The sequence below is a fragment of the Oratosquilla oratoria genome, chromosome 20 (genome assembly GCF_046742065.1).
Source record: "Oratosquilla oratoria isolate Oo_2021 chromosome 20, ASM4674206v1, whole genome shotgun sequence".
NCBI lineage: Eukaryota > Metazoa > Arthropoda > Malacostraca > Stomatopoda > Squillidae > Oratosquilla > Oratosquilla oratoria.
This window is the reverse complement of record NC_134796.1, coordinates 45,805,839-45,818,776: the sequence shown is the minus strand read 5'-3', so window position 1 is coordinate 45,818,776 and position 12,938 is coordinate 45,805,839. Positions and strand designations below refer to the sequence as shown.

The window sequence follows — 12,938 nt, the reverse complement described above, 5'->3', positions numbered from 1 at the left end:
TCCTTTTCTATGCTAAGAAAGTAGTAATATTTATCGTACAGGCAGTATATTACATTTTATCTTGCTTGATTTTAATTTGGATTTTAATGTTTGCCTAGGAAAAATAGACAATTTATTTCTACCCTGCCAGATACAACAGGTAAATAATAAATGTAGAAAAATATTTTAAATGCAACATGTCATTCATGCAATAATTGACTGAGAGCATGGAGACAAAATATGTCAGTTTTACCAGGGCAAACACTATTTGCCAAACAAAAACCCACAGTAGAATGTGTTTTTAGCTTTAGAAAACTAATGCTAAGCTGCAGTCTTATATAAAATAGATAATGACACCACATATACCCCCCCACATATGTATGAATAGGTAAATTTATACATAAATTCCCTGTTCCTCAACAGTACACAGCTTTTTCCTCTGTGAACTTATAACATTCTTACAAGTAAACTACACTGGTAAACTTGTATCTCAGCTATTGTTAGAACAGCTTCATTGAATTTGGATATTCTTTACTGCTATCAAACTTTTTTAACACTAACTCAGCTGCTGACTCAACACAGGAGACTTATTTACCCTCATATGGAGTGTACATTTCACGTTTGGGGTGACTTGTTTTATGCAGTTGTGTTTCTGAAAACAAAAGACCAAAGCCATCCAGCTTATCAACACTCCATTTGACTCCTTCCAAATATCAGCCCAACTGAGAAATCCTTCTCACAACAAGCAAAACTGAATTGGCATGACTTATGTTCAGGCCTCACCCAGGATTGAAACACCAATAAAGAATAAGCCCTTCCACAGACTCACAAGATTACCCCAGATGCAATCACTACACAGAAGACACCACATTCATCTTGCCCTGACAACAACACAATCTAACAAACAAAATATATAGGACAGACATGCACAATAACACTAAAAGATGGCTGGCCAATTATCTGGCAGGCAGGAATGCTTATGTGTCATATAATGGCCAATCATCACACATCAGAAACATTAAGAATGGAGTACCACAGGGCTCTGTTTTATCCCCCACACTCTTTAATCTATATATGCATGATATACCCACACCAGACATCTCAGAAATACAAATCTCTTCCAATGCAGATACATAACAATCACATGTACACGTCATAACACAGACAAAGCCACAGAAATAATACAGCCATACCTTGATACACTCAACACATGGTTCATTACAAACAGACTCAAAATAGCCCCAGCCAAATCTACAGCAACACTTCTCACCAACTGGACAAAAGAACACAAATACATTCCTCATCTCTATATCAACAACACTAATACCACATGCACACTGAAAATTCTTGGTGTAACATAGGATACATCCATGTTATTTAAACAATACATCACAAACATAAAAAATAAATACACACCTAGACTCAACGCACTTAAATCAATCACTGGAACAACATTTGGACAAAACAAATAAACTAATACTACAATATACAAGCAATGCATACGCTCAGTGATGAATTATGCAAGTCCAGCATGGGCACTTAATCTCAGTGAGACACACCTCAACACCCTTCAGACAACACAAAACAAAACCTTAAAAATTATCACAGGCTGCACATATGCAACACCTACAAACCATCTACACTGAAACAAAAGTCCTCAAAGTCAAAGATCACCTTGACATGAGAGGCACACAAACACTTGCAGCCTCCACAAACATAGCACACCTGACACACTACATATAAATAGCAGAACACCCACACACACCAAGAAAAAAAAAAAAAAAAAAAAAAAAACTATATCACACACAAATCAGCATGTTTGGTAAGTCAGATGATGCACTCTTTCCTTCCACTGTGAGGCTCTGGAATTTATTCCCCTCATGTTTTCCCACCTTTCTATGATTTGACATTTTTCAAAAAAGGAATTTCAAGACACCTCCCCCACACATACATAGACAAGAAACTAGAGAAGAACAAGAAATGGATTTTTTTTATCTATTTACATCTTTGGTAGGGAAAATGTGCCACAGGTTAATGAAAAAAGGTTGATATAAAACTTGTTGAAAAGAAAATGAAAATGCAAGACAGCTAAAAAAAAGAAAAGAGATGACATAGGAGAAGTAGAGGAAGAGAAGGAAATACTCTAGAACAAAAAATTAATAATAAAAATAAATTGGTATACAAAGATCTACAGAGGAAAAAATAAGATAAATATGTAATTTATAAATCTAAAGCTGATCCTAAATTATTTTACAAATAAAAAAAAAGAGGCCTAAGAAAATACAACTGAAATAATTAACAAAAGTTCTAATCAGCTCTTATTAAGGAAAACAGCTTTGTGGAGGAGAAGGGTGAGAATAGGAGAGTGTTGTGTTAAAGGATATAAATGTGGAGGTGAAGAGTGCATACTCACCACTGGAGACATCAGATATGAGAAAATTTTCATGAGAAAGAGACTTCATGATAGCATATGCCTCCTGGAAGACAAAGGTCTGGAATGTAACCAAATTTTAAGAAGTATTATCAGACATCTTTCACCTATAGAAAATTATTGAACAAAATGGAGTTATAGTTCAGTTGATAGAATAGTGGGCTACCATACAGATTAGCAGATTGATATTCACTTGGCCTGAGTATCTAGGCACGGTTGATGCTGTTCATACAGTTCCTTGTGGCTTCATGGCTTGACAGGATCTCAAATTAGATATTTAACCCCTTCCATATGATTATGCCTACATAAGCATCATGAGGCGTGAGTGGGTACTGTATACGAAGATGCTGGCATTAGTGTCTTGATTATATTTATTTTGTAGTTGTAGCCGAGTGATCCCACATATTCTGTGAACTGACCTCATCACATTTTTTGTGGTTATTAATATTCAGAGTGAAAGAGAATAAGTAATACAACTGTAACTTTATATTTTATAATACAAGTAATTGAGATGCATTATTGAATTATCGTACATAAGGCAGCTGATGCTGCCTGTGAGAATTTGACTCATATTGAAGAGGTTAAGGAATGTTGACAATAACTGAGTATTAAGATTAATAGCCTGATTGTATGTTCATTTAAGGGAGGATGCCCTAGTATTGAGAAAGGGCTAATGTGATTCGAGGAAACACTAAGAAAAACCCTGACCAGCATGATAACTGAATTATGTTAAAAGATTGCGAAAGACAGGTTGGTCAGATATCTCAAAAGGCTTTTTTTCCAGTTTTAGAAATAGAATACAATAGTGTATTGAACCAGTTAAGATTTTAATCAAAAGTGGTTGTTGTGCCACAAGAGAGAGAAAGCTGGGTGAATTATGTACCTGGACATAGAGAAAACCTTTGATAAGGTACCTCACTAACAGCTAATATGGAAATTGGAGCATAGTGAAGGCTTTCAAGGAAGCCCCTTGGAATGAATGGAAAGTCAATACATGAAGAATGAATATCAGAATGGAAAGAAGTTGGATTCTTTCAAGAGTGTTCTTGCACCCAAAATGTTCTTGATTTACATAAATGTTAAAATATATAGCACATAAAATGAAAAATGTAATTAAGGTTGAAAGACCACAAAATGCAGTATTTATGTTGATCACTAGCCTGGCAGAAACAAAACATATGAGGAGAGCTTAGATATCCCATCATTAGAAGAAAGAATAGAGAGAGTTGAAATGAATGCAGTGTTAAGATCCATTAAATGAGCGGATACAATTGACATGGAAGATCTCTTGGTTTAGGAAAAAAATAATTAAAGATCATATGCCAGATGGGTATCAAGCAGGACAGTTTTCAGTCCAAAGATGTCAACTTGTGTACTGGTACAAATGGAATAACCCAACTTAAAATCATACCAAATTTAAAATTAAATTTGATCACTGGATGCAAAGAGACAGACTCCACAAGCATAACTCCTTTCCTTTACATTACAGTTAGGTAAATACACACATCTACATTGATATCATAGAGCTAACTTTAATTGAATGTATGCTACAGCATGTGGGGTGGAGTTGGTGGAGGGGGGCAGTTCTGTGGTGGCCATCCAGCCTGTGATCAACACTGAGGAGGGAGATGCAACTGATCAGGCATCGTTTCAGGTGAGATACTAAAAGATTACAAGGTCTGTTTGCAGTTGCCCTGGTGGGATATATTTCTTCTCACTGTGATGGCAAAGCATTTTATTATTTTTGCCTGTAAATAGTTGTTTGTTCCATGATTGAGTACACATTTCATCTTGTTCTGCTTTACTATAGGAAAATAAACCTGAATATTGTTGTCATCAAACTTTATTTTGCAACTATTCTAAATCATAGCCAGCTTTGTGTGAATATGAACCAAGATATCTTGCATGGAACCTCTAAAGCTGTTCTATAATGTTATCATGAACACATGACAGGTAACATAAGATGTATTGCTTTAAAAATGTTTGTTAGAAATTAAGAAATTGGGTATTATCAAATGGTGGATACAGATATTCTGTTCAGCCCAATAATATTTTCCCTCTATTAAATTGAATTGTATAGTAGTCAGGACAAAATCTGTAGGGTGATACATAGGTGGTAGTAATGATCAGAGCTGGGCACGTTATCGTCGGACAGATAATGCATTACCACCAGACAGGTAGTGCATTACCAGAAAATCTGGGATGCATTTCCGTCAATGCATTACCAATTTTAATTTCCTTAGAACGGTGTGTGTATGTGATATATATATACATACATATACACAGTAACACAGACCGCTCTAAGGAAACTAATATCGCTAATGCATTGACAGAAATGCACCCCAGATTTTTCAGTAACACACTACCTGTCTGGCAGTAATATGCCCAGCTCTGGTAGTGATGATGATTGTTTTCATGATTTTCACTGACTGAAAATGCACAACCTCATGGTGGTAGTCAACATTCCTCAGGTCCACCTACAGATCTCTCTGGGAAGAAACTTTAGACTTTTGTATTGGTGTGGATGGAATGGGTGGGAGTGGTTTCTATGCCTTTGTTTTTTGGCTACCTCCCTTGTAAGGGGGAAAAAGCCCTTGGTATATGTATGTGTGTATTGGTGCGAGACAGTTTGTGTGTCACCAGCTTATAGTAGTAGTAGGGGGAAACCAGTCGCCATTTGTCAGTTTTCTTTATGTGAGAAGGTAGAGGAAATGCAGTTGAAGTTGGTAGAGAAACTTTGGACCTGGTCCAGGAACAAAGTGCCAGCCCCATGGGGCTGTACCTCCAAATGGAGGTGGAGGGTGTTTTGAAGATAGGCAGCAGCAGGGAGATCATGATTCTCCCCAACGTCCATCTTTCAGGACCACTTTTAACAGATATCTATCATTGGTCCCTGGTACATAAGTGTGAATAGGATAATGATTTTCTCTCTCTCTCTCTCTCTCTCTCTGACTAAACAAGGTTGTCTGGTGTTTGCCGTATCAAAATCTGCAGTGATACATAGGTGGTTGTTGGATAGCCCGAGTGTTAGTGGATACAAAATAGATTGTGATGATTTAGGTGTGACTTAGAGCCATAAAAATTTATAGGAAATATGTCACCATATTGATAAAAATTAATGGGTGGGAGTGGATTTTATGCCTTTGCTTTTTGGCTACATTCCTTGTAAGGGGGAAGAAGCTACTGGTATATGTATGTATATATATATACAGTATATACTTTTTTTTTTTTTTTTTTTACTTCCCTTATAGGGGGGAAAAGCCTTTGGTATATGTATGTATACTTCTACAGGAGTTTCTTTGTTTTTGCTTTCCTCAGGTTGTCACTTTAACAGCTGATGGCATTATAACATGGTGGGTTGTAATTCAAACCCACTTAGTGAGCCTTGAAGCTGTTGCACCCAACACCGGGGGAAGGGGAAGTGCCTCTAGCCTGCGAAGTGCATCAAGTCTGCGGAGTACCCATCACATGCAACCTACTGGTGCATACGTCTCAGCTCATCTCGGAGCTTCACCCTGGTCAAAGATCGCAGTTTCACGTGCTGCGTCTGTTAAGGTGTCATCTTATATGCAAGGGTAAGTCACTAGGTTCTTCCCTCCTTTCCCTTCATCAGTTTTTATCATTCATTAGAAAATAAAGCCCAAACTAAAACCATAGATAAATTTAAAGTTATATATGGTACCTGAATAGAATCGCTATTGACAGCGCATGTCGGAATTATTTGGGCGACTGTCAGATTTATTTTATATATGGTAGTTTGAGAAAAATTAACAAGTTCCTATGAGAGTAGCTCCTTTCCAGTATACTATAATTAGGTAAATGCATACTATACATACTTTTCATAAGGGAATGGCAAATATTTTTTATTTGTGTATCTCTCTTTTATTGTAGAGATGAAAACCTAGATTATATAGTGACTTGCCACGACCTTCAACTGGATCCCAGTGAACCCAACCAACTTTATGTTGCTACAATAACGGGTGCTGTGGCCCATTGCTCTCGCCACACAGCGCGTACTCATCCCAGGGCTTATATGCCTGAAATTGGTAAGAACTATTTCAAGAAATATTACTCTTACTCCGCTGGTCTTCGGGCCACGTGGTGATCCATAACCGCTTTTGAAGTGTCTCGCCATGTCTTTCTGTCCTGTGCCACCTCCTTCCATTCTCTTGGTTCTGTTCTGCATGTCTGCACATCTTCTTCAATGCATCTCCTCCAGTCCTTTCTAGGTCATCCAAGTGGTCGTCTTCCATGCACTCCACTATTGAGCACTTTCTTTGGCCATCTATCTTCTTGCATCCTTGTAACATGTCCTGCCCATTTCAATCTTTTAAAAATATATATATATAACAAAAGGCTTTCTACCCTTTATAAGGGGAGGGTCAAGTTAGAAAATACACCTGCTCTACACAAATCCATAAACACATTTGCTGTCCCCCACATCTTAGGGAAATAAAAAAAGTGAAGGTCTTGTATATATATCATGAGATTGTCCCTTTACTGTTTTTGCATCATTTTACATGCAAATTAAGTCAACAATTATTAATTGTATTTTTAAACTATCTATCTATATACCAAGGGTATTTTCTGCCACATAAGGGAGGGTAGCCAAGTTAAAATACACAAACCCATTTCACTCCCACCCATTCCATTTCCATCCACTACCCTTTCCTCCCTCAACTCTTAGCTCCTTGTGGATTATCCCTGTCTCCCACCCACTGCCCTGGGTCAGAGGCAAGGTAGCAAGACACAGTACATCCACAGCAAGGCTGCTTTATTTAATCGATGACCCCCTGTCTCTGTCCCCTCATGCAGAAAATAGTGATAACAGGGAGAAATCTCTTTGAGCTGCATCAAAATATCATCCACACATAACCACTCCCTACATCCCCCATCCCCCCACCCCTTCCCTTCCTTGCATCACAGTATCATCTATACATAGCCATTCCCCACTCACCCATATCTCCTGCCTTCTCCCTTGATTGCTTAACAGACATGATCAAATCCCCTTTCACCCCATCTATCCATTTCATCCTCAGTTGTCCCCTCAGGTTCATTCCATCCACCTCTGCCTTTCACAACTCTTTTACTAATCTTTCTTCACTCATTCTTTCCATGTGTCCAAACCATCCCAATACTCTTTCATCAGCCCTATCTACCATCTCTTATTCCACCTGTGCTCTCCACCTCACCTTCTCATTTCTCACTCTATCCAACCTTTTAACCCCTACCATACTTCTCACACGTTTCATCTTAAGCACATTTAAACTCTTCCTCTCTTATGTTCTATGTCTCCGTCTCCTCAATGACCCAATCATCCCTTCATGTAATCTCCTCTTTGCATTCATTCCCAGTTGCCTATTTCTCGTGACACTTTCAAAACTACAATAATTTTATTTCTCTCATACTCAGAATATATCTGCGAAGCCACCTGTCTCTCCATGTGTCCCCATGACCCAAATTACTTCCTGGTCGGCTGCAGTGACGGATCTGTGCGACTTCACACTATCAGGAGTGAGAAGCCATTGACGGCATGGCAGTCTCCTCCAGATGGCGCTCCAGTCATTGCCGTTCAGTGGTCACCAGCTCGACCTTGTGTCTTCTACGTTCTCGATGGAATGTCAAGGTAAGACTTGGTACAATAAATCTCAGGTTATATGAGGGATGTGTCCATATCTTTCTTCAGAACCCGTGGACATCTTTACCTCCATATGGACGTACAACCCCAAGGGATTGACACTAAGTCTCAGGGCTGGACACAGGATCTCTCACTTAATTTCAACTCTATTTTTCTGCTTTTCATGTGAGAGTTGACAGCCAGTGACAATTCCCCTCCTAAACTATAATTTGATAATATAAAAATTCATGCAGTACTACACAGACAGCAGTCTAGTGTTTCTTCCCAGAGATCTATATATGGAGGGCCCAAAGACTGTTGCCAGCAAATATCAGGGTATGGGATTCTAATTAATGACAACAAAGGCATATATACATACATACATACATACACCAAAGGCCTTTTCCCCCTTACAAGAGAGGTAACCAAAAAAAAACCATAAAAACCACTCCCACCCATTCCATCCCTAATATACTCTACTCCCCTCCACCCTCTTCCCTCCCTCTTATCTTGGCAAGAGTTATTATTGTCTTTCGAAATTTGTCAGATCATAAAGCAGGTATCGATTTTTCTCTTTTCAGGCTATATATTTGGGACCTTAGTGCTGGAGATATCTATCCTGTTCAGACCATTGAAGCAGGAGGCCTGGTTGGAGGTTCTTTACAAGCTTTCCACTTAGCCCCCCACAGCACTGAAAGTACACAGCCTCCATATGCAGTAAGTTGTTACCTTTCAACCTGTTTGCTTCTTTGAACACTCCACTTATCACTGAAAAGATCGTGTTTCATGCAAAAATATGAAAGTTGCAGGTTTAGGATTATAGAGGTGGGAGGCTGTTTTGGTAACTTGCTCCAGTTTAGCTACTGTCATGCCTATATGCCAGGAAGCATGAGATATGCGGTTATACTAGACTAAAGGTACAACCTTCTGAAGCTGAAATCCAAAAATTTATTGGAGCCTTAAGTTTGGCTGGATCCCATCCACATACCTTTGGTTCTAGCTTCCTGCCACCTGCCTTGCTAGGTAAAGTTGTGCTCAAATCTACTGACCTCAAGATTCAGCCAAAATCCACATGTTCCCTTGGGATTTTTTGTAGTCATTTTGGCATCACAGCATCATCCCTACACAACCATTCTCCATTCATTCCTAACTTCTGTCTTCTCCCATCCTTCCTCAACAGACATTCCCCTCTTTCCCAATGTCCCTTTTACCTCATGTATCCATCTCATCCTTGATTACCCCCCTCATGTTCACTCCTTCTACCTCTACCTTCCACACCACTTTAACTAATCTTTCTTCACTCATTCTTTCCATGTGTCCAAACCATCCCAATACTTTTTCAGCAACCCTATTCCCCAACTCCCTTTCCACCCCAGTTCTCCTCCTCACCTCCTCGTTTCTCACTCTATCCAGCCTAGTAATCCCTATCATACTTCTCAGGCACCTCATCTCAAACACATTCAAACTCTTCCTCTCTTATATTCCACATTTCTGCCCCGTACAGTGCTGTCAGCACAATCACTTCTTCATATAAGAGAGCTGAAGAGTGATAATGAAAAGAAGAGAATTAATGATACTACCAATAGCGAAAACTTAAAAAAAGAGGTGAACAACAAAATACAAGAAATGACTGAAAAAATCGAAGAGAACTTAGGTGAAGAAAGTATTCAAAAGTTTAAGAAGTGAAAGGAAAACATTGAAAATAAAGAAATTGTTTTCAAAGAAATAGTCCAACAACAAATGCAGGAAAATACAAAAGACAATTACCCAAGTAATTAATGAAAAAGCAAATTGGGTCAGAGACACATTGGATAGGAGAAAATGGATTGTGGTATATGGACTAAAAGAAAAACATGGTCTGGAGAGGTACATGAGAGAAAAAGAAGAAAAAGAGACAGCAATAGCAATCCTAAAAGAAATTCAGGATGGAGCCCAAGATGCAGGAAAGATGTAGATGATGCATATAGGATTGGTCACTATTCTAAGGATAGAAATTGACCCCTAAAGATAAAACTAGATCACAAATGGTAGAAGAAGACATATTTGAAAAAGTAGGTAACTTGGTAAGGAGTGAAAAGTACAATAAGATATGGATAAGAGAAATGAGTAGTGAAGAATTGGAAAAAGAGAAGACACTAAGAGATGAAGCAAAGGAAAAAAACGCGAAGAGAACGGAGAACGAAAGCAAGGAATTCTATTCGAGAGTACATGAGACTGAGGAAATGGTACATCAGAATGGGCAAACCAAAGACAGAAAAAAAAAAAAGTGGAGAAAGAAAAAAATTAAAAGTGGCATATACCAACATCGACGGGTTAATTTCAGGACTGAGTGAACTTAATGATTACCTGCTAGAAGAAAAACCAGACATAATGGGAATTGTGGAGACTAAACTAAGGGGTGAAATACCATCCATCGATGTTGGACATGGACTATACAATTACTGAATTAAAAACAGAGACAAGAAACAGAGAGGAGGAATCATGTTCTTGGCCAAGAAAAACTTGAATGTAACAAAAATTGTGGAGGGAAAAGGTAATGTAGAACTGATCATGATAAAAGTCAGACAAGAACATGAAAAGTAGAAAGTTTGTGGTGACTTAGTGCCCCCAAAAACGAACACTTGGCAAGAGAACGAGCATATGAAAATGCTAGAAGATACAAGGCAATCATTGAATGAGATACTAATGGGCAGGGGTAATCTGGTAATTATGGGGGGCTTCAGTTGCAAAGAAATTTGTTGGAAGAAGATGACAATGAGAGGAGGAGAAGACTTGTGGGTTAATGTACTACTGGACATGAGCATGGAATATACAATGACTCAGTGGTTCAGTGAAAACACCAGATACAGAAATAATGAAGAACCGTCAAAACTAGATTTAATATTTACAACAGAACCTGAAATGGTGGATAAAACCCAATACAAGACACCAATTGGAAAGAGTGACCATATACTCATTGAGACTGAACTAAGGAAGAAATATACATGGAGATGAATGAAAAGCTTAGGAAAGGAAGATTGATGTACAACAAAAAGGACTTTGCAAAACTAAAGAAATTCTTCCAGAATGCAAACTGTGAAAAAATTTACATGGAAGAGACAAAAGTGGAAGAGAAATGGGATATCTTGATGGATAATTACAATGAAGGGGTGAATAGGCATGTACCAAGACAGGAGCTAGAGAGAGTGTACATTAAATGCTGGTTCAACAACCTGGAAGACAACAATATAATAAACCCAAGGCAATTTGAGTTCAAAGAAGATCATGTACCACAAACTTTATATGTTTCTACTCAAGATTAATAGATATAGTGCAAGAAAGGAATGGATGGGCTGATTGTGCCTTCCTGGACTTACAAAAAGCTTTTGACAAAGTACCACACAAAAAATTATTAAAAAAAAAAAAAAATGGAACATATAGGAGGGATACAAGGGAACCTACTAAAATAGATGGAGGACTTCCTGGTTGGTAGAAAGATGAGAGCAGTGCTCAGAGAAAAATATTCAGGTTGGAAAGAGGTGATCAGTGGAGTACCGCAAGGATCTGTATTGGCTCCAATAATGTTTGCTATTTATGTGAATGATATGGATGATGATGTGAAATGTTACATGAGCTTCTTTGCAGACGACACCAAACTGTTAAGGAAAGTAAAAACTGAAAAGAATTGCGATTCACTGCAGGAAGACCTGAATAAGGTATGAAACTGGAGTCAAAAATGGGAAGTGGACTTCAATATTAACAAGTGTAGCATAATGGAGTTTGGAAAAAGCAAAAATAGAATATCAGGACAATATAAAATTGGAACCAAGGAGGTAAAGAAGGAGAGATCCGAAAAAGATTTGGGTGTAATAAACAGATAAACAAAATTGTCAGAGAATCCTACAACTTGCTAAGATCAATAAAAGTGGCATTTACATATTTGTACGAAGAAATTATTTAAAAAAAATGTTGGTCACACTGATAAGGCCTAGACTAGCATATGCAGTGACATTGTGGTCACCAAAAAGAATATAAAAAAAATAGAAAGAATCCAGAGAGCAGCCATAAAAATGGCACCTGCACTTGCAGACTTGTCATATGAGGAGAGATTGGCTAAACTGGAGTTACCAACACTGGAGCAAAGAAGAGAGGTGACCTACTGACCATCTACAGAATCATGAAGGGCACAGAAATACTCGATAGAGAGGACTTGTTAAATTGAGACAAGAGAAGCAAAAGAGGACATGGAAAGAAAATCAAAAAACATAGCTACAGAAGAGAACTGAAGAAAAACAGTTTTCCACATGAGTGGTGGACACTTGGAACAAACTGGACAATGAAATATTGTGCACAAAAACCATTCATGAGTTTAAGAGCAAACTAGACACTGCCAGATATAAAGGCGGGATACCATGAGCATAGCTCCCCTTCCTGCAAAATACAACTAGGTAAATACAATCTCCTCTTAGCATCCATTCCCAAATGTCTATCTTTCATTACACTGTTTAATCCCCCCAAGGCATTTACTTATGTTCTTATGTTTACTTGTTTCCCTCAGTCTACATTCTACCTCCACTCCTCCCTCTCCCACCACATTCTCCCCGAAGGATCTAAACTATCCACTTCCTCCAGTCTCTCATAGCACTCACTTCTATAAGCTGAACATTGATAAGAATTTGTCTACTGCAGTGAAAACATATCCAAAAAGCATTGACATATATACTTGGAGATAACATAATAGTGAGAATGAAGGTCGGGTAGTATATATAAACATCCCCTCCTGTCTTGAGACCCACTCAGATGCCTTAAGGCCTGTCTGCCAGATTCTTTCTCCTTCCCTCACTCACTGTAGAGATGCCAAATGTTGCTAGTAAGATTAACAAGGAAAAATTCACAAAAAAATATATATATATATATATATATATATATTTT

The 12,938-nt window shown here is 38.1% G+C and overlaps 1 protein-coding gene across 1 annotated transcript in view; it reads left to right on the top strand.

The window, feature by feature from the left end:
• LOC143036536 (uncharacterized) overlaps nucleotides 1-12,938 on the top strand; it is a 40,653-nt gene that overhangs the window by 24,050 nt on the left and 3,665 nt on the right. The window contains exons 12-16 of the mRNA XM_076204011.1: nucleotides 3,964-4,064; nucleotides 5,729-5,985; nucleotides 6,302-6,456; nucleotides 7,823-8,036; nucleotides 8,609-8,744. Of these exons, the coding sequence (XP_076060126.1) occupies nucleotides 3,964-4,064; nucleotides 5,729-5,985; nucleotides 6,302-6,456; nucleotides 7,823-8,036; nucleotides 8,609-8,744 (863 nt within the window). The remainder of the gene's footprint in view (nucleotides 1-3,963; nucleotides 4,065-5,728; nucleotides 5,986-6,301; nucleotides 6,457-7,822; nucleotides 8,037-8,608; nucleotides 8,745-12,938) is intronic.